The sequence below is a fragment of the Thalassophryne amazonica genome, chromosome 13, assembly GCF_902500255.1.
Source record: "Thalassophryne amazonica chromosome 13, fThaAma1.1, whole genome shotgun sequence".
NCBI lineage: Eukaryota > Metazoa > Chordata > Actinopteri > Batrachoidiformes > Batrachoididae > Thalassophryne > Thalassophryne amazonica.
Genome location: NC_047115.1, coordinates 50483379 through 50505468, shown reverse-complemented (window position 1 = coordinate 50505468; position 22090 = coordinate 50483379). Strand labels below are relative to the sequence as shown.

The 22090-nt window shown below is 42.7% G+C and overlaps 2 protein-coding genes across 3 annotated transcripts in view; one reads left to right on the top strand and one right to left on the bottom strand.

The window, feature by feature from the left end:
- slx4ip (SLX4 interacting protein) overlaps positions 1-10481 on the bottom strand; it is a 139609-nt gene extending 129128 nt beyond the window's left edge. For both annotated transcript variants that reach the window (XM_034185696.1, XM_034185697.1), the window contains exons 1-2: positions 10345-10481; positions 6989-7033 (exon numbers count right to left, since the gene is read on the bottom strand). In XM_034185696.1, the coding sequence (XP_034041587.1) occupies positions 6989-7015 (27 nt within the window). In that variant the 5' untranslated portion in view covers positions 7016-7033; positions 10345-10481. The remainder of the gene's footprint in view (positions 1-6988; positions 7034-10344) is intronic.
- Positions 10482-10770: 289 nt separating this feature from the next.
- Positions 10771-19628, top strand: mkks (McKusick-Kaufman syndrome). Its single transcript, XM_034185114.1, is given in 6 exon segments — positions 10771-11129; positions 11131-11710; positions 11713-11823; positions 15377-15558; positions 18958-19068; positions 19197-19628. Coding segments are annotated over 6 exon segments (1704 nt in total). The 5' UTR covers positions 10771-10838; the 3' UTR covers positions 19626-19628.
- Positions 19629-22090: the final 2462 nt, after the last annotated feature.

The following is a 22090-nucleotide window of genomic DNA, read 5'->3' as shown; positions in this document are numbered from 1 at the left end:
TTCTCTGCAGTGAGAGTATAGTCAGAACGTTTTTGCAGCCGTTTTCCTGTGGCGTTTCCTTATGTGTGGGATTTGCGTAAAGTGTGATCAGCGACGGCTTCGCTTCACACTCCAACCAGATAAGTGGTTAGACAGGAGCTGCACAAGTGTGTGATTGGAGGTGGAGGTGCTCCCTCCCAAAAGAATACAGACTGTGGGATTACTGAGTGTGCGAACTCACACTCATCAACACTGTTTCTGTTCTCTGCCAGCAGTACCAGGTCTGACAGCTGGAGACGGTGACCACCTGGGGACACAGGACTTGGCAGCTCCGGTGTTCTTCAGATCCGTTGGCGGTGAGGGCCGTGTGGGATCCGGCTCGGCTCAGGACAGATGTCTCCTATCCTCAAGCCTGCCCACACGTCACTCAAATCTGTAATTCGGTGGTACCTAAACTGTGATTGTATTTTGTTGTGCACTACAACATTAAATTGTTACTGTTTGGCTTATCCATTGCCCGTTCATTTAACGCCCCCTGTTGTGGGTCCGTGTTCCTACACCTTCACAACAGGATTTCTCGGCCAGCGTCATGGATGCCGAGGGGCGTCAACCATCGCTTGAACAGCCAATGGAAGAGCGAGGTGCACAGGCGTCAGCAGGAGGCGTGTTAGGTGAGCTGCAGCAAATCTTAACCGCTTTCACTGCTCGGCTGGACTTGCTCGGCAGAATGTGATCCTCAATCGGAGGATGGAGGCTCTCACCGCCAAGGTGGAAGAGCAGGCTCAGGGCGCTGCTGCAGCACCTCCCCCTGCTGACCGGAGGCCTGAAACAGACATTCCGCTGGTCGTTCAACGAACCCCCCCACCGTCCCCTGAAGCATATATAAGCCCTCCGGAGCCGTACGGAGGCTGTGTCGAGACGTGTGTGGACTTCTTAATGCAGTGCTCGCTCGTCTTTTCACAGCGTCCCGTCATGTACGCATCAGACCTAGCCGGGTGGCTTACGTAATAAATCTGCTTCGAGGAGAGGCACGCGCCTGGGCTACGGCGCTCTGGGAGCAGAATTCACGGCTCCTAACGACATATACTGGGTTTGTGAGGGAGTTCAGACAGGTGTTCGACCACCCTCATAGAGGCGAGACCGCTTCAAGCATGCTGCTGTCGATAAGACAGGGGTGTCGGAGCGCAGCGAAGCATGCAGTTGACTTCCACATCGCGGCAGCGCGAGCCGGCTGGAATGCTGTTGTGCTCCGCGCTGCCTTTGTAAACGGACTGTCTCTGGTCCTTAAGGAGCACCTGGTGGCGAAGGACGAGCCGCGGGATTTAGACGGGCTTATCGACCTAGTTATACGGTTAGACAACCGATTAACAGAACACCGACGGGAGCGAGACGAAGGGCGTGGTCAGGCACAAGCCGTCCCTCTTCCTCCCGGGTCCGAAAGGGAGCCGTCTTCCCCATGCTCCACAGCCAGGGTACTCCACGTGATGACAGCTCCCCCTGCTGACGTTGCTATGGAAACGAGCAGGGCCAAAAGGCGATCAGATCAGAGACAAAGGAGGCTGGTCCGTGGGGAGTGTTTTCACTGCAGCTCAACCGAGCACACGCAGAAAAACTGCCCCAAACGGTCAAAACAGCAGTACTCGTCCTTAGAGACTGGGCTAAGGGTGGGTCATAATACCCACGCGGGGAAGCCCCGTAAATCTGCACACATCCCAGTCACAATCCTGAGTGGGGATCTGACCCTTCACGCCCCAGCACTGGTAGACACGGGGTCGGAAGGGAATCTGCTGGACAGCAGATGGGCAAGGGAAGTCGGGCTCCCTCTAGTGGCTCTACCTTCACCTATGAAGGTACGGGCACTAGATGGCACCCTTCTTCCATTAATCACACACCAGACACAACCAGTGACATTGGTGGTGTCTGGTAATCACAGGGAGGAGATCGTGTTCTATGTAACACATTCCACCTCCCGGGTGATTTTGGGTTATCCTTGGATGATAAAACACAATCCCCGGATTTTATTGGCCGTCTGGGGTTGTGGCTCAGTGGAGCGAAACCTGCCACCGGGAGTGTCTCGGATCCTCGGTTCCGCCTGGTGTGACAGCTACTGAGGAGGTTAAAGTCCCTCCCAATCTGACGGCAGTGCCAAGTGAGTACCACGATCTTGCTGATGTTTTCAGCAAAGATCTGGCACTCACCCTTCCCCCGCACCATCCGTACGATTGTGCAATTGATTTGATCCCGGGCGCTGAGTACCCGTCCAGCAGGCTGTACAACCTCTCACGTCCGGAGCGCGAATCAATGGAGACCTACATCCGGGACTCATTAGCTGCCGGGCTGATCCGGAACTCCACCTCCCCGATGGGTGCTGGTTTCTTTTTTGTGGGCAAGAAAGACGGTGGACTCCGTCCATGCATTGATTACAGGGGGCTGAACGAGATCACGGTTCGCAACCGATACCCCCTGCCCCTGTTAGATTCAGTGTTCACGCCCTTGCATGGAGCCCAAATATTCACAAAACTGTATCTTAGGAATGCGTACCACCTGGTTCGGATCCGGAAGGGAGACGAATGGAAGACGGCGTTTAACACCCCGTTAGGTCACTTTGAGTACCTGGTCATGCCGTTCGGCCTCACTAACGGCCCTGCGACGTTCCAAGCTTTGGTAAATGATGTCTTGTGGGACTTCCTGCATCGGTTTGTCTTCGTATATCTGGACGATATACTCATCTTTTCCCCGGATCCTGAGACCCATGTTACGCATGTACGTCAGGTCCTGCAGCGGTTGTTGGAGAACCGGCTGTTTGTGAAGGGCGAGATGTGCGAGTTCCACCGCACTTCTTTGTCCTTCCTGGGGTTTATCATCTCCTCCAACTCCGTCGCCCCTGATCCGGCCAAGGTAGCGGCGGTGAGAGATTGGCCCCAACCTACAAACTGTAGGAAATTGCAGCAGTTCCTTGGTTTTGCTAATTTTTACCGGAGGTTCATCAAGGGATATAGTCAGGTAGTTAGCCCCCTGACAGCCCTGACCTCCACTAAAGTCCCCTTCACCTGGTCGGATCGGTGCGAAGCCACGTTTAGGGAGTTGAAACGTCGGTTCTCCTGATCTTACTCGCCAATTTATTGTTGAAGTGGATGCCTCTGACTCAGGGATAGGAGCCATGCTATCCCAGAGCGGGGAGTCCAATAAGGTTCTCCATCCTTGTGCCTATTTTTCCCGCAGGTTGACCCCGGCAGAAAGGAACTATGACGTCGGCAACCGGGAACTTCTTGCGGTGAAGGAGGCTCTGGAGGAGTGGAGACACCTGTTGGAGGGAGCTTCGATGCCATTCACGGTTTTCACAGACCATCGGAACCTGGAGTACATTCAGACCACCAAGCGTCTGAACCCCAGGCAAGCCCGCTGGTCACTGTTCTTCGGGCGTTTTGACTTTCGGATCACATACCGCCCCGGGACGAAGAACCAACGGTCTGACGCCCTGTCCCGGGTGCACGAAGAGGAGGTCAGGACCGAGCTGTCAGACCCAACGGAAACCATCATTCCCGAGTCCACTGTCGTGGCCGCTCTCACCTGGGACGTGGAGAAGACCGTCCGGGAGGCCCTGACACGGAACCCGGACCCGGGAACTGGCCCGAAAAACAAAATGTACGTCCCACCAGAAGCCAGGGCTGCAGTTCTGGACTTCTGCTATGGTTCCAAATTCTCCTGCCACCCAGGGGTACGAAGAACCGTGGCAGTCGTTCGGCAGTGCTTCTGGTGGGCGTCTTTGGAAACCGACGTCCGGGAGTATGTCCAGGCCTGCACCACCTGCGCCAGAGGCAAAGCAGATCATTATAAGACCCAAGGCCTCCTCCAGCCTCTGCCCGTGCCTCATCGCCCATGGTCTCACATCGGCCTGGACTTCGTCACGGGCCTCCCGCCGTCCCAGGGCAAGACTGTCACCACCATAAAGGCCGGACTGCAACTCCACCTCCCCGCCAAGAAATCAGCCATCAGAAGAGGTAATTTATCTGCAGTGAGAGTATAGTCAGAACGTTTTTGCAGCCGTTTTCCTGTGGCGTTTCCTTATCTGTGGGATTGGCGTAAAGTGTGATCAGCAACAGCTTCGCTTCACACTCCAACCAGATAAGTGGTTAGACAGGAGCTGCACGAGTGTGTGATTGGAGGTGGAGGTGCTCCCTCCCAAAAGAATACAGACTGTGGGATTACTGAGTGTGCGAACTCACACTCATCAACACTGTTTCTGTTCTCTGCCAGCAGTACCAGGTCTGACAGCTGGAGACGGTGACCACCTGGGGACACAGGACTTGGCGGCTCCGGTGTTCTTCTGATCCGTTGGCGGTGAGGGCCATGTGGGATCTGGCTCGGCTCAGGGCGGATGTCTCCTATCCTCAAGCCTGCCCACACGTCACTCAAATCTGTAATTCGGTGGTACCTAAACTGTGATTGTCTGTATTTTGTTGTGCACTACAACATTAAATTGTTACTGTTTGGCTTATCCATTGCCTGTTCATTTAACACCCCCTGTTGTGGGTCCGTGTTCCTACACCTTAACAACAAAGGTTTTGCAATATTAACTTTGGTAACAAAGTTCTTGTCAGGCTTCATGTTTCAACATTACATTTTCTTTATTCTTGTTCAGCAATGAATGCACGGCTGACTTTATTTCCCCAAAATTTTATGCCTGTTGGGATCTGAAGGGAATCTGTACATCTTGAAACCCTTATGTCAATTTGTGCATCTAAATGCACAACAATCCTGCATTTTCAGTGAATAAATAAACTCCATATAGATGCAGATAGCCAAAAGCGAGCACAAATTTGGCTCCATGAGTCACATGATGACCATATTTTTGTTGGCTCATCATGTCGTAACTCTCTATATAAAGGGACTCTACGCAACAGGAACCCTGAACACGACATGGCTAACAGAGCTCTGGTAAAACACAAAGCCCTCATCGGCGGATCAGGCAGAGAAGGTGATTGCTTCTAACCCATTGGCTGTGAAGGAGGATGAAGGCTACAACAGGTCCTCAAACTCCGATCATCTGGGATTTCCCAGCCATTGGATCAGGCTCAGTATATGTCAAGGATCGTGTGTTTGTTGGCATGCAATGACATTCCCACATTAAACAAACCCACACACAGGCATCTCTAGATTGACCCTGGATGTAGATATGCCATCCGGGAATCAATCAAGAGACAATATCCCTCATCACAGAGGGACTGCCACAATGATGATTTGCCAGCAACCCAGAGTCCAAACAAGGCTTCTTCAGAAGACTTTTTACTGCAGCACTTTTAAAGTTGAAAGGAACACTTCCAGTTTTCTAATTTACAAATCCAAGACTTGCTCAACACAATCTAAACATACATGTTTTGGGTCTAAAATAACTGTATCTAAATAATAATCTTAAAAGTACTGACAATTTCTAGTTTACAATTTCTAGATATCACAGCATTTCCAAATGTCAATAACTGGAGTCAGAAGCATCACCAAGATATTCAAAGAGAGCCGTACAGAACAAGCCTGGCAGAAATAGGAAACAAAATATTTCAAAGATTCTGGAAAGAAAACTAGTGAGAGATGTGTCTAAAGATGCGAGAACAACTGCCAAGACACCAGTGAATGACTTACCCAAGTTGGGAATTGTAGTCTCAAAGAAGACAATCACTAGAGCCCTGAACAGGAATGGACTGTGAGGTTGCAGACAAAGAAAAATTCCACATCTGCAAAAGAGACACCTGCAAGCCAGACTGAAGTATGCTAAGGACAACCCGGAGAAAAAGTATGCATACTGGAAGCATGTCCTTTGCTCAGATGAGATGAAACTACAGCTCTTTGGCCATATAGACATTTCTTATGTTTGGAGAAAGAAGGGACAGGTGTATAACCCAAAGAACACCATTCCCACAGTGAAAGATGGTGGTGAGAGTATTATAGTGGGATGCTTCAATGTGTCTGGAACTGGGAATCTCCTCAAGGTGAAAGGAATCATGAAGAAATATAGTATACAAAAATATTTTGAAAGAAAACCTCAAGCATTCACCAGCAAAACTAGGTCTGGGTTGTCACTTTGTCTTCCAGCACAACAACTACCCAAACCATACATCGGTCTTGGTGAAGAACTACCTCCAGAAGACCAAAGTGAATGTTACTGACTGGCCTGCACATAGCTATGATTTGAATCCCACTGAAAATCTGTGGGGTGAACTGAAGACCAAGGTCCATGCCAGAAGACCATCAAATCGGGAGGAACTTGAGAGATTTGCCAAAGAAGAATGGGTTAGGATTTCTTGGGAGACATGTTTTTGAGAGTTGCTGAAAGCTACAACAGATGACTGCAGGCTGTTATCAAGCAAAAAGGGCACACAACTGACTATTAGCATCAGGGGGGGCTAATAATTTTGACCCTGATAGTTTATGGTTTTTGTGAAATTATTTTGTTTCTGTGTGCAAAATAAAATAGTGTAAGCATCCAAAATAAAAATGGGATGTTTAGATATGCTATGTTAAAAATTCCTTGCTCTGTTAAAAAAAATGCACTTGGGAAAATTTTTGAAGAAAACATTAAATTTCAATAATTTTGTCCTCATCTGTAGGTTAGCATCCAAGTTTTACAGCCATACAGTAAGACAGGAACTACCAGCACCCTGAGGACTTGGACCTTTCTTCTTAGGTACTGGCATCACCTAAACACCTCTCTCCAGGGACCTCATGACTCCAAAAGCTCCTCTCCACTATGTCTCCACCTCAGAGGCTGAGGACTCACAGACATGAATGTCAAAGCTGAGATAACTGAATCACTGAAACTTGGTTATTAGTGTTCATCCAAGGTAACAGTAAATCCAGACACTCCAAATGCTCACTCAAATTCTCAAGTTACATTATGAGACCTATCACCCAAGTAAATCCAGGTAAAACCTAAAACAATGTATGCTTGAGAACATTTGACATTTTTGGGACTTCACAAAACTGTCTACGCACTCTATAATTTACTGTCACTCACCTTAATGACAAATTTGAGGGGAGCCATGTCAAGTCAGTGTTTCACCTGAAACCAGAGCAAGTTCAAGGATTACCACATGGTACCATTAAAAACAAGATAATCCAACTGTCATTTATTATAGACATTACTTGAGCAACCTTCCAACTACCAAAACACGAGCTACTCTGATACTCTTGATAATCTGTATCTTGATACTCGATACTCTACTCTGTGTGCTTCTTGCCCTGTGTTCTGCTATACAATGCTTCTGGAGCCTCAATTTCCCTGAGGGAGTCTTCCCAAGGGATCAATAAAATTCCATCTAATCTAATCTAATCTTAGATCCACAGTATGTGGATAGCACTGACAATGTTTGTTTTATTTTTTTGTTTTAATTTATTTCTTTTTATTGTAGCTATCACAGCACATTAGAGTCAAAAGTAATTAATGATTAAGGATTCATAGTGATTACTGTCAATTTTAATGCAGGGATAAATTACATCTAAATTAAGTGATCAATGAAGACATATCACCAGTTTTGTATGTGACCTCCATTTTAAAGAGACAATTGGCCTTGCTGCTGTTAGGTGTGCCTTATTCCCTTCAAGAGTAAATTAAAAAGGTGTACAGTCTATTTCAAGTATTAGTTGCAGCAGAAGTTGCATTTAAGCAAAAACTAGAGGTAAGCCTCTTGTGCATTCTGACAAAAATAACTGTTGTTCCCATGTGTTCTTTTTAAGGTTAGCAAGTGATCTCCAAGATAAATGAAAATTAAAATCATCTCTAAACTGTTTTTCTGTTGACTTGTCAATGAAATAATGAGGGTATAACGTAGTTGGAATGTAGGCCTAAGTTTTGGGAGAACCTAACACACAAAATGTGATCATTCCTTCAACATTCACAAGGTGTCACTATCCTAAATTATATCACACACAAAACTTTAATATGAATTTACTATATCGTGTATTGAATATTACTGTTTTATTAGACTACGTATGCATTTTAATCTTTTGTGAGCACATGTTCCACAGAATGTGTTTCTCTTTGAAATGTAGAAATATCTTGTACATGTGAACACATTTTCTAAACAGGTTTTTTTTTTTAGGTCTAGACATAGGTCTAGACCTAAAAAAGGTCTAGTCATATTGCTTACAAGCTACTGTGCAGGTATGCTATGTTACACATAAGCAGGTGGTCAAACACACCAGTCTATCAATACAATTCTGATGTTTTTTCGATGGGATCTTGAGTAAATCATTTTTAAACTCTGTTTTGTGTTTCCCCAGGGTGCAGTTGCTAAATCTTGTTTGCATATCTGAAACAATTTCATGTGCAATATACACAAAAAGTGGGAGACACAGCTAAATGGCTCCCTATGCCATATGAACAATGCAATATCTATCAACATTTACAGCTGCCTTTGAGAGATATCACAACAGAAATTAATAAATTAAAAAGGTGGCTTGATTAAAAAAAATAAACTGACTTTAAGTTCAAATAAAACAAAATGTATGTTATTTGGAAACGGAGGTACAAATGAAAATAGAAAATGTTATTATTGAGATAGTGTATGGAAATACATTTCTGGGTACTGGACCATAAATCATTAGTTACTTTCAACGTGGCAGTTTTGGGGGAAAGCGAGACAGCTACTGTAATATAAATCACTGTATTTGATCTACTGTTCCCTTATTTTACCATGTCTAAACTACTGTGTGGAGCTCCGGGGTACCACCTAGAAAAGCCACTTACAACCATTATACATACTACAAAAAGGAGTAATTAGGATTTGTGCATATGTGGGGTACAGAGAGTACACCAACATACTGTTTTGAGGTGGAGGCATTGAAAATTTGGGGATATAGCTAAATTTAAAACAGCACAAGTTATGTATAAAGCAGTAGTAATTTACTTCCAGGCAATATTCAAAATGTTTAGTGATGGGGAGGGGGGTGGGTGGCACAACTGTATGAAGAGAACGTGTATTTGTATTTAACCGTCGTGTATTTAAGTTTGCGGATGGATTTATGGAATGGGTTGGGTGAAGAACTGCAGGAAAGTATTAATATACAGAAGTTCAATAAACTTTTTCTGATTGAGAGCGCCGTGGCTGTCGGATCATTTTGATTTTCTCATGGTGATATGCTGTGATCCTGCATGCCTCTTCAGATGCTTGGGATGTGCGTGTCTTCATCGTATTATTAATATACAGAAGGACCATTTTAAGAGTGTTTGCAGATGAGCAGGGGGTCACAGTGAGAGACTGATTATAATTGTAGTTTTTTTTTATGTTTATATATTTCTTAGATTTGTTTAATTATTTATGATTTTGTTAGGTGCTGGATGGCTATTGGACTGTAATATTTTGAATTTACACGGTGATGGAATTAATTTGTCATTGATTTTGGAAGTGGTTACAGTTACGACAGCCGTAACACTAAATCTTGGGGCTATGCTTACAGCAGCTGTCGTAATTGATGTTCTGTGACTCTGTGCTTGTTGCTAACTCCTTGTTAGTATAGTGGTAAATATCCCCGCCCATCATGCAGGAGACCTGGACTCAATTCTTCGACAGGGAGAACAAGACATGTTTTTTTCACTCCCTTCATACCAACCAACATTTCTTGTTTCAGTTTTTTTTTTTTTTTTCGGTTCATGTATCTCTGGCAGACTTGGGTGATTTGGGCTATTAGTGTGCTTAGTGTTACTTCTTCCTACTCCTTTTTGAGTACTGTTTCTTGGTTGACATATTTTTCTTGTGGATTTGTATGTGTGTGTTTTCTTTGTTCAAATAAAATCTTTTCATTCATTCATTCAACATAACCTTCAAAGGTCACAACCAAAAGGCACTTCATATTTGTTAACCTACTCGGGTAGTTTCTAAGTGATCCATCTTGGTTTGTTTGTTTCAGAATCAAATTAACAAAATAAATAAAATAAAATTTAAAAAAATGCTTCATTGTAAGTATTCAGATTAGAGTGATTATTGTGGGAAATGTTACAATTGTGTTTTATTGTTATTATGAAATGTATTTTAACATATTTACTAAGTAACTCAAAGACTAAAATTGTTGGTAGTCCGGCACCATAGACCCATTTCCACAGCAATTTTCACTTGGCATGTCAGGGTTTGGTTTTGTTTTTTCTCAGTTTTGAATACAGTTCTAAGGGGGGCGGTAGATTAAAACACTGGTCTACATCTAAGGGAGACCCGAGGCACCTATTTAGTTACGCCCCTGATTCTGAAAGTCAGTTACTACCATGTACTGTACATAAAGTACACATAAAACATTTCTATGTGCATTTCGGGATCACAAACACAAACCTTTTTCTACCGTATTTCTAAACTGTAACCACACTGTAACTCTGTCACTTACTCAACTGAAGAACTGCAGTCAGCTTGGCGCAAAGTAAGAGTTTTCGTTCATCACTAATTTATTTCCACCATGGACATAAAGTCGGTGACTCACACCTCTAAATACTCCTGTAAATTAATCTGAATTTACTTGTTGGGCGGTTTTATAGCGGAGAAACGGAGTTTGTAAAGCTTTTGAAAGCTACAAACCCACAATGCAACGCTCTTAAAGTAATACACTCACTACGCTACAGGCGGTGTTGTGTCGAGTTTTGTGACCCATCATCATCGACTCCCCCCTCGTCTATGAAACGCCTTCCACAGGAGGAAGCTTGAATTAAAGTAGAGATTATATTGTATCGTTGCAATGTCTCAATACATTTTCTTTGACAGAAACCACTGTTTAATAAACTCAGCATTATTATGTATTGTTAAAAAAAAGATGGTAAATTATGAACAGGCACTATCCAAGTCGTACTAACATAGCTAAACGGGTTTTATTTACAGACAGCTCAAATGTCTCGACTCGTGAAGAAATCGCCATCTGTTTGCACGGATTTACCTTTGGACAACACAGATATCTACAACAAGCTTGGCTTTCTGAAGCAGCTTGTCAGGTCGTGTTACGGTCCCACTGGGAGATTGAAACTAATCCATAACAGCGTGGGTGGCCCGATGGTCACCACCTCAACCTCATCACCTCTACTGACGGCGGTTACGTCCTCTCAGCCTTTCATCAACCTCATCAAAAGCTCCATTCTCGGTCACGTTCGTCGTTTCAGTGACTGTGGGTTGTTTGCTGCCATTCTTAGTTTTGTCTCTTATTGAACAAGCGAAGCTCCGTGGTCTCAGAGCAGATACAGCTGTCAAAGTCTACAGCCATCTACTGGGTTTGTGCACCGCTTATCTTCACCAAGAAGACTGCAGCTGCAAGGTGAAGATCGATTTCTGCAGCAGCCAGACGCTGATCGCATTAAGTCGCAGTGTTATCCTCAGCAAACCAGCCTGTGTGCTGTCTCAGATCGAGGCAGTGCATATCGTCAAACTGGCTGTGCAGGCTTTCTTACTGACTGTGCCATGTGACAGCCCAGGTACAGTCAGTCTTGGGTGCACAGTGACCATCTCTGTTGAAGGCCATTCCCTGCTGGATTCTGCAGTGTTTTCCGGTTTGCTTTTGGACATTTCTGATGTATTTTACCTTGGCGAGATAGATCATCCTCATCCGACTCCCCTGCGGGTTGCGGTGTTCAGTGTGTCCCTGGCTGGGGACCTTTCTGAGTTAGGAGATGGGATCATTGAGGTGCACCCAGGTGTAGACATAGATTCACAGATCCTGGATCAGCTGTTGGAGCTTGGAAAACGTGTGGTTAAAGATGAGGTGAAGCTCTTCATTGTCAGAAGGTCATCCATCCGGTCCTGCAGCAATACCTGAGGAGTCACGGGGTCATAGTCATAGAAAGAGTGGGGATCACTCTCATGGAGCCACTTGCTCAGCTGACGGGTACATCTGGCAGCCATGTTTCCCTCACTTGCATCTTTTTACACCTGCATGCAGCAGTACCACATGACAGGATGTTGTTTTCAGTCTTGTATGATTGTCCATATGTTCTGCATTTTAATGCATGAGCCTGAGGGAATGAACAAATTTATGATACAGGTGTATTTGCCGATACACCCGTGTATAAACAATGGCAGTGATTCATAATATTATGTTATCAAACCCTTATGACAGAAATATAATTGAGGCTTGATGTTTTACAGTTCAAACAAACTTTATTTGAAGAAGAAGAGCCTTTATTGTCATTGTACATATATACAACAAAGTCATTCTGATTATAAATGTGTCTGTTATAAATAATAGTCTGATTATAAATAACTAACCAACAACCAACCAACATACATCATGCTGCCTTCATTCTGTTGGGCAGTCGCCATGTCGCATTACTTAACATTTACATAAAATTGACTCCTAATCTATTTTGACCTTGCCTAGCTGGTGGCATAGTGACCAATTGTCTCTTGTTGCTGTAAAACCTCCACTTTTATTGAAATTGAATGGCAGCTGGTCGCTTTGCCTCTGTCTCTTGTAGCTAATGTGACCAAGGGGTGATGGGAAGTCCCAGTCATGATTGACAGTACTGTAAGATATGCTATCGGACAAATTTTGTAATGATACAATTTCCTACAGCCAGTGTTTTTGTGCATTTATGTTGTAAAGCAATTTTTCATATCGTCAGCAATAACAGGTACCAGTATGTTCACGAGAGGCTCATATCGACCAGTATTATTTGCCAAGTAAGTAATTTGGTTTTGAGAAAAAAATGGTTAAAAGTCAAGATCACAGGCCCAGGTCAAATGTTTGGTCCAGTGTTTTATATGTAGGGATTATTAGAATGGCTAGTTTGAGAAATTGGTTCATGATATGCCTGTGGTTACTATTAAATGTTAAAATAAAAATGTAGGTCATGTTTATACTGGTCCCGCAGCCTTTGACCTCATGGCTGTTTAACTGAACAGTTTGGAGCCAGTATGGATTAAACATAGTGGCTCTGTTGTGGATAGAAGTGATAAAATGTCAAGGCCACACAGAACCATCGACCACTTTATTAGGTACACCTGCTAGTACCGGGTTGGACCCCCTTCTGCCTTCATAACTGCCTTAATTCTTTGTGGCATAGCTTGAACAAGGTGTTGGAAGCATTCTTCAGAGATGTTGGTCCATATTGATGTGATGGCATCACGCAGTCATGTGTTCAACCAGTCTGCCCATTTTTCTCTGACCTCTGACATCAACAAGGCATTTTCATCCACACAACTGCCGCTCACTGGATGGCTTCACTTTTTTTGTCCATTCTTTGTAAACCCATGAGATGGTTGTGCATGAAAATCCCAGTAGATAGGAGTTTCTAAAATACTCAGACCAGCCCGTATGGCACCAGCAACCATGTCACGGTCAAATCAGACAAGTGTGTAGTAACACTACAGCTGCTGAGAACGTGAACAGAACATGGTGAATGAATTGTAAAACTTGTGTTTTCAAAGCAGGATGTAATATAAATTTAATTATCATGTGTACAGTATAGTATGTTAAGTAATAGTTTGCATACCGCTATCTTAAAGTACCTATAAAAAGAAAACATTCACCCTTGGGGATTTCACACGGTTTTACTAATTAATGACATCAAATAAATAAATATAAACCGACTTCTTTATTCAACCATAATGCTCTTAAATCTCACTGTTGACTCCCTAAAACAGCCCTTTCTCAGCCTTAACAATGCTGTAGCCACTTTGAAATCTGAAAATTGTTTGGGATTCACTCAAATATTTTTGACACCAAGATAAAATACAGTATTTCCATATATTATGTTAAATAAATAAATAATAACATGGATTTTAAATCCCATGGCTTTATTACATCTGATTACATTTTAAAATAATAAATATTTTGAGGTCATTTTAAGCTTAATTACAAAGTTAATCAAATCAAGCAAGTTTTTATTTATTCATGAGCTGTGCCCCACTTTTAGTACATTCAACATCCACCAGGGGACAGCAGCCTACAAGTCTGGAATGTACAGCCTGGATCAGAATCACTGTTGTAGAACATGATCTATATAAAATACAATACACAATAAAACACAGTGCTAAATGATGGCTTGCATAAAAAATACAAAGCCCCTTTAATGTAACCCAACTTGGTTATTACTTTTACAGCCAATTGGGTTTTGATAAGTCTATGGATAAACACAAGGACTTTTGAATATTTAGTAGTTTAATACAGTAAATCATTAAGCAATGGAAAGATTACACTAGTCAACACAATTTCTCTTGCAAGGAGTTTTTCAATGGATTTTGGGTAATTTGGGGGTGCTGAATCGGAATCTGTTGTTAGTTTTTGCCAATCACATCACATTTTTGTAACATGAAAACATTTCTCGTATCAAGCATGGAAGCAAAAGCTGCAGTCTTGCACAGCTCTTCAGCGCCATAAATGATATTACGGCTCTTGTTCACATTTTGTGAACCATGGTTTAAAAATTATGCTTTTTGAAGCTGCTTTTGTGCACAATTAGTGGCATCAAACTCGTGAGGTGAATGAGCAACTTTGCATCATACATCAATACGGAACATGCAGATTGCAAAAAAAAGGTGTGATGTGACAGAGGAAATCTGAGCTCAGATTTGGATTCATTTCCCCAAAATGACCCTAAATCAGTTCTCAAAGTCCATGCAGGAAAAAATAATAATTTTTGTTGACCTTTGTTACTGCACCTATCTCGAGCTGGCCTTCCTGAACACATCGACCACATAGATGCAAGACTAGTGTGGGAAGCCACAAGACCCTCCTGATAACTCTGAAGGAGATGCAAGCTTCAGTGGCTGACTGGTGAAAGTGCGCATAGAAGTACTATTGTCTTGTTGCTTCAACAGTCACAGTTTTATGTCAGAATTGTACAGAGAAAGTTGTTAAAAAGAAGACTTTTGTCAAAAGGTAAGACTTGGATGTTCCCTGAAGAACCTGCCTTAAATATTTATAGTTGTTTGCTGTCATCTGTCTATTGGTGTCAGTAATTGTGGTATTAGTACTCTGTTGGTGGAGACGTGCTTTAATAGGTGCCCAAATAGGTATGGCTGTTCTTCCATGAGACAAAGTCAAATGTGTAATGTCATCGTCTGCATGTTTTGGCCATTACATTGAAATGTATGTTCACTGCTCAGATGTTTGACACATATGAGCATTTTCTGTCAGCTGCCTAAATGATGGCGTTTAGACCATTTGCTTCTCCGTAATATATCATAATGTGCAAGAGTAACTTAGAGATATATTGTGGGTGGAGAAAAGGAAATCATGTCAGGATGTAGTTTATAGTTGATGGATTTTCATCTTCACATGACTAAGTGGAAATTAATCTGAGAGCATTAAGTAAGAGGTTTCGTTGAGCTTTGCTGTTTCAGCACTCACGTAATGTTATGGGATATTGTACATTTTGGGACTTCCCCTCCTGATATGTCTGATGTTTTGTTTGATTTCTGTCCATGTGAACATGTAGGTGCTCATCCCACGGCCACAGTACATACCACAATCCCACATGAAGCTTATGGGAAAGTGAGCGATCTTAGAATTCGGCAGTTTGGATCCAAGACCATGGTGCATTTGTATCCTGTTGGACAGTCAGTGATCTGCACAATGGTCCTCTGCCATCGAAATGAAACCATGTTAAGTGAGTTGAAGGTAAGTTTAAATGAGTGTTTGAGCTCATAAACATCTGCGCAGCTGCTACTTTCCAGAGTCTTAACATTCAGTGGATCTTGCTTGCCTGCCAACATATCGACTCTCTCTACCAGAAATTAGACGATTAAACAAAAATGTCAGAAATACCGTAGTATTTTGCCCATCCATTTGTCATAAACAAAACTTTTTGACATCCCTTTTTTTTTTTACCTCCGCCAAGGAGGTTATGTTTTCGGTCGCGTTTGTTTGTTTGTCTGTCTGTTTGTCAGCAGGATAACTCAAAAAGTTTTGAACGGATTTTGATGAAATTTTGTGGAGTGGGTGGAAATGACGGAACAAGTGATTAAATTTTAGTGGTGATCCGGTTCACGATCTGGATCCCGATGCTAACGCGTTAGCATGTCTATAGCATTTTCAATGTTAAAAGTTAGCATTAAGCAGTTGCAGCTGTCATCACGTTCGGGTGAATTTGTTTTCAAATTGTAATACTTCTTAAATTTATTTTTACCTCTGCCAAGGAAGTTGGAAATGACAAGAGGAACAAGTGATTAAATTTTAGTGGTGATCCGGATCGTGATCTTAAATTTATTTTTGTTTATATATTAATAATCTAATGATTATTATATACAATTTTAGAGAAAGAGACAAAAAGAAATAGATCACTGTGCCAAGGAGGGAATCTCTTTAGGGTCAGTGACCCTATGGCCTTGTTTAGAGAAGTGTTTGATAAATGTTAAAAAAGTCATATATTTGCAGTTTAGTTGAATAATAAATTGAATTTTGTCTCATTTGTTTTTGTCTATAAGCACATGCAATATCAATATCAGTGCTCAGATGACAGTAGCTTCTGGGAAAGGTGCAAGTTACAATAAACTGTGATGGCAAGCGCTAAGGATACATGCTATCCAGTCACAGCAGATGAAACTTTTTTTTACTACTGAGCAAACATCGTTAGACTTTTTTAGGTTCAATGATTCCACGGCGTGTAGATGTTATGGCGTCAGTGACCCCATGGCCTTGGCGGAGGTTTGCACTCTGAGTGCTTCTAGTTAAAATATAGAATTTAAAATCTGTTGAGAAATAAATGCAAGCCAAACAATTTTGTGTAGTTACAATATTTTATAAAATGTCCAAAATTCTTGAAGAACAAAAAATTGCTTTACAGATGAAAAATGGACATGACACTTTGATGTATTTACAGTAAATCATCACTTTCACAGCCAGATTTTCTTTACAAGTCAGGGGATGAGTACATGACTTCCTTCTCTGGCTTTTATGTTTTTATCTTTTTCTTCAGTGAAATCACGTTTCCTGAAATACAGAGATTAGGGTTAATCTCGTTGCAAAATTAACCCTGGCATTGCTGGTTATTTTCAGGAAAACTGTTTTATCGCATGAAATAAAACCTATGTTGGCCGAGTAATTTAAGGCCATTTGGTCATTCCAGCTGGGTAAAGATCAAAAAAGGTCTTTCTGGACTTTTTGGGATTTTTTTTCTCTCATTTTAAATAATCTGTTACTAAGAGAAAAATAGTGGCCAATTTTGTTGTGTTTGACTGTTGCCTTTGTAACAGGTTTTACAAAGTGTTACATTAGAGCCTGTGGAAAGCTGCAGTTTTGAAATAATTTGACAGCAAAGTTAAGTAACAGTTCCTGAAATACAGCATAACATCCACAGAAGTATGCATGAAGAGACAGAATACTACTATTCATAGTGTGTGTGTACACGTACGCGGAGGAATATCTCAGGAACCATTTGGCCAATTTCATTCACTTTGCACTAAATTAAATTAAATTGCAAGGGATAACATATCGGCATGACCTTTAATAGGAATGTCAAGGTTAATCAAGGTCACTGAATATTCACTCACTAGTTTTCACAGTAACTTCATAACTAAGAGAACTAAAAGAATGATTTCAATGCATGTCAATCAGCAGACAGATTGCCATATGCTGATTTGTACATGACATCATGAGGATCATCATGATGTCACTATCTGCTGTCATATGGCAGTATATCATCCAAAAACAACACATTTTTCTCACTAACCCTGACACTAGAAAGGTAAGAATGATCTAGAGTAGATTTAAATCAGAAAATAGAATGTCACATTCTAATGTATGTGTGATGTTATACGCGGGTGGCTGACAAGTTATCCCTGCTACGCAATTATTTTGGCCACAATCAAGATAATCACATGAATCGCATATTTGCTTAAAGCCTGGAATGTTCTCTATCAGGCAGTGTCAATATGTTTGCATGTAGTCACCTGCCCTTTCCACACACTTACGCCAATGCCGGACACGTTTTGCATCTGGTCTGTAAAGAAATCAGGCGTCATCTCTTGACACCAGCGGCACACACCTAACTCTAACGGTATTCCTTCAAGTGTTCTTTCAGCTTGCGAAAAAGAAGACTCAGAGTGCACCAGATTATGACTATAGAGCGCGTGCAGTCAGAGCTTGTAAAATCTGAGCCACTGCAATGCATCCTGTGTTTGTTGACTTGTGTGTACGAGCTTTGTTATTGAAAAAATCTCTTTTCCACGGCGAACCCACTTCACACGTGCGCGGTTTTTCCAAAGTGTCCACATACCAGTCAGATTTGACAGTGTTGCTGTGTTCCAGAAACTGTGTGAGGACTGTGCCCGTACACCCACACTTGATGATTTACTTCTGTGGCTGTTATGGGGTGCCCATAACAGATCACACTGATTTGTCGAAGAATGTCCATGGGTGCACAGCCCCCCACCGCAAAGAATTCAGTAACTGCACAGTGTTTCAAATGCTCGTCCATGTACGTCTCCATTTTTCAACAGCTCCTGTGTGCACATTACATGAAAAGTGATTCTGTGCATGCCTCAATTTGCAGGCGAAACCTGTTTGGTGTAGTGATAGTCAATATGTAAATGATTATCAAAAATCTCCCAAAATTTCCTGTATAATTTCCTGTATTGTCTATTGTCTCAGTAGCATGGCCCAAGCAGAAGGTCCCCCCTTTGAGTCTGGTCTGCTTGAGGTTTCTTCCTCAAATCATCAGAGAGAGTTTTTCCTTACCGCTGGGGTTGGTAAGGTTAGACCTTACTTGTGTGAAGCGCCTTGAGGCAACTTTGTTGTGATTTGGCACTAAATGAATGAAAATAAATTGAAATTGATTATTCTCATACCAGTTTCACTTTGATATCTCGGTTGTCATCACAATGTCACCATAATGGACATGGTTTGGTGTGAGACCCTGAATTCCTTGAATTCTCTCTTTAAGTAGTCGGGTTCATGTGCAGGGCGTACGGTGTTCATTTATTTTAACGGGGGCATGAATCACCGATATGTCCATGCAGATTTCTGTCACTGAGTGAAATTTGAAAGATGAGTGTAACTTTGTGTGTGTGACGGTTGAAGGTGGCGTGTCAGAAGACGGAACACGTGCTGAGGCTCACCTTGAAGGAACCGTCTGCTCTGCTTGGGGGTGGGTGCACTGAGACGCACTTAGCTGCTTACATCAGAAACAAGGTGAGAACCAGCTAATTATCAGCACAGATTAAAGACACTGACCTGATGAGACATCGCTACATGCTTTAAAGGTGTTCTGTTTTGAGTGTCACGGTAGTGGTGATGATGATGGTATATTTGTGTCCTAGAGCATGAGTAAAATGACTGAGACGGCCTCACTGTTGGGATGCTCACAGACCGACTACATTCTTGGCGTGGAAGCGTTTTGCAGCTCTTTAACATCTGTGGCCGAGGCTCTGGAACACGATGGTGGAGATTCTTTTATCGATCTGACTCACGCTCACCGCTGGACTCGGCCTGCTGATGCGCCACATGTACACTGGGAGGACAACTTGGGTACTTGCGCATGTGGACTGGTGAAAAGCAGCCAGAGTCAGAAATGGACCTTCCTGAACACTAAACATCCCACGTTTTCTCCTGCACCTCTCACTCCAGAAGCCACTGTGCAGCCACATGTACTGGACTCCTTCACAGCCAAGCTTAATGCATTACAGGTTGCCGTAGAAACAGCTAATCTTGCTCTGGATGTGCGATATATAATTCAGGATACTAACTAGCAGGAATATTTTAACCAGTGTTGACTTTTGTAGAATGAAAGCCATTTTCCAAATAAAGTTTAGGCATTAGAGTGAAAATGTCACCATAATCCTGTCGCCTCATATTGGTTCCATCGCAGGGGTGGGTAATAAAGAGTAAACGCACATAAGTAACAAACAAGCACTTTTCACATTCCTTTTTAAAACTCTAGTTCTGCTATTACTTGAGCCATTTTTTTTAACCAGTAATCAACTTTTTACTTAAGTGCATTTACTTTAAGACTTATTACGGTCAATCTCCTCCATTTCCTGGGGAGAAAACACAAGGAGGAGCTGCAGATGTCGAGGTGTGCTGTTAATGAAAGAGAAGCACAATCTAGTTTTGGTCTATGACACAAGTGCAGTGATAGGAGACACACAACAAGAAGCAATTAAGTGGCAATCCCTGACCACATCTGGACAAAGTTTAGATTCCAAAATTTAAAAATAAATAAATGAATGAGGGGGTCCCTTCTCAGGGTCATCCAATCTCTGTACCCACAAAGCGAGAGCTGTGTTCGGGTGCTCCGCAGTAAGTCAGACTCATTTCCAGTGGGTTTGGCTTCCGCCAGGGCTGCGCCTTGTCACCAATCCTGTTTGTGATATTCATAGACAGGATAGCGAGGCGTAGTTGGGTGGAGGAGGGTTTCCAGTTTGGTGGGTTCAGAGTCTCCTTACTGCTTTTTGCAGATGATGTGGTCTTGTTGGCTTCATCGGCCAGTGGCCTCCAACACTCACTGGATCGGTTTGCAACCAAGTGTGAAGCGGCTGAGATGAGGATCAGCACCTCTAAATCTGAGGCCATGCTTCTCAGCAGGAAACCGATGGGATTGCCTACTACAGGTAGGGAATACGGTCTTGCCCCAAGTGAAGTAGTTCAAGTACCTTGGGGTCTTGTTCACGAGTGAGGGGACAATGGCAAAGCAGGGGCGGTATTGCATTCATTCTGCCGTACTGTTGTGATGAAAAGGGAGCTGAGCCAAAAGGCAAAGCTCTCGACCTAAATCAAATCAAATCAGTTTCATTTATATAGCACCAAATCACAACAAACAGTTGCCCCAAGGCGCTTCATATTGCAAGGCAAAGCCATACAATAATGACGGGAAAACCCCAACTGTCAAAACGACCCCCTGTGAGCAAGCACTTGGCGACAGTGTGAAGGAAAAACTCCCTTTTAACAGGAAGAAACCTCCAGCAGAACCAGGCTCAGGGAGGGGCAGTCTTTTGCTGGGACTGGTTGGGGCTGAGGGAGAGAACCAGGAAAAAGACATGCTGTGGAGGGGAGCAGAGATCAATCACTAATGATTAAATGCAGAGTGGTGCATACAGAGCAAAAAGAGAAAGAAACACTCAGTGCATCATGGGAACCCCCAGCAGTCTAACTCTATAGCAGCATAACTAAGGGATGGTTCAGGGTCACATGATCCAGCCCTAACTATAAGCTTTAGCAAAAGGAAAGTTTTAAGCCTAATCTTAAAAGTAGAGAGGGTGTCTGTCTCCCTGATCCGAATTGGGAGCTGGTTCCAGAGGAGAGGAGCCTGAAAGCTGAAGGCTCTGCCTCCCATTCTACTCTTACAAACCCTAGGAACTACAAGTAAGCCTGCAGTCTGAGGGGAAAGCGCTCTATTGGGGTGATATGGTACTATGAGGTCCCTAAGATAAGATGGGACCTGATTATTCAAAACCTTATAAGTAAGAAGAAGAATTTTAAATTCTATTCTAGAATTAACAGGAAGCCAATGAAGAGAGGCCAGTACCGGTGAGATATGCTCTCTCCTTTTAGTCCCTGTCAGTAGTCTAGCTCCAGCATTTTGAATTAACTGAAGGCTTTTCAGGGAGCTTTTAGGACAATCTGATAATAATGAATTACAATAGTCCAGCCTAGAGGAAATAAATGCATGAATTAGTTCTTCAGCATCACTCTGAGACAAGACCTTTCTAATTTTAGAGATATTGCGCAAATGCAAAAAAGCAGTCCTACGTATTTGTTTAATATGCGCACTGAATGACATATCCTGATCAAAAATGACTCCAAGATTTCTCACAGTATTACTAGAGGTCAGGGTAATGCCATCCAGAGTAAGGATCTGGTTAGACACCATGTTTCTAAGATTTGTGGGGCCAAGTACAATAACTTCAGTTTTATCTGAGTTTAAAAGCAGGAAATTAGAGGTCATCCATGTCTTTATGTCGGTAAGACAATCCTGCAGTTTAGCTAATTGGTGTGTGTCCTCTGGCTTCATGGATAGATAAAGCTGAGTATCATCTGCGTAACAATGAAAATTTAAGCAATGCTGTCTAATAATACTGCCTAAGGGAAGCATGTATAAAGTGAATAAAATTGGTCCTAGCACAGAACCTTGTGGAACTCCATAATTAACCTTAGTCTGTGAAGAAGATTCCCCATTTACTTGAACAAATTGTAATCTATTAGATAAATATGATTC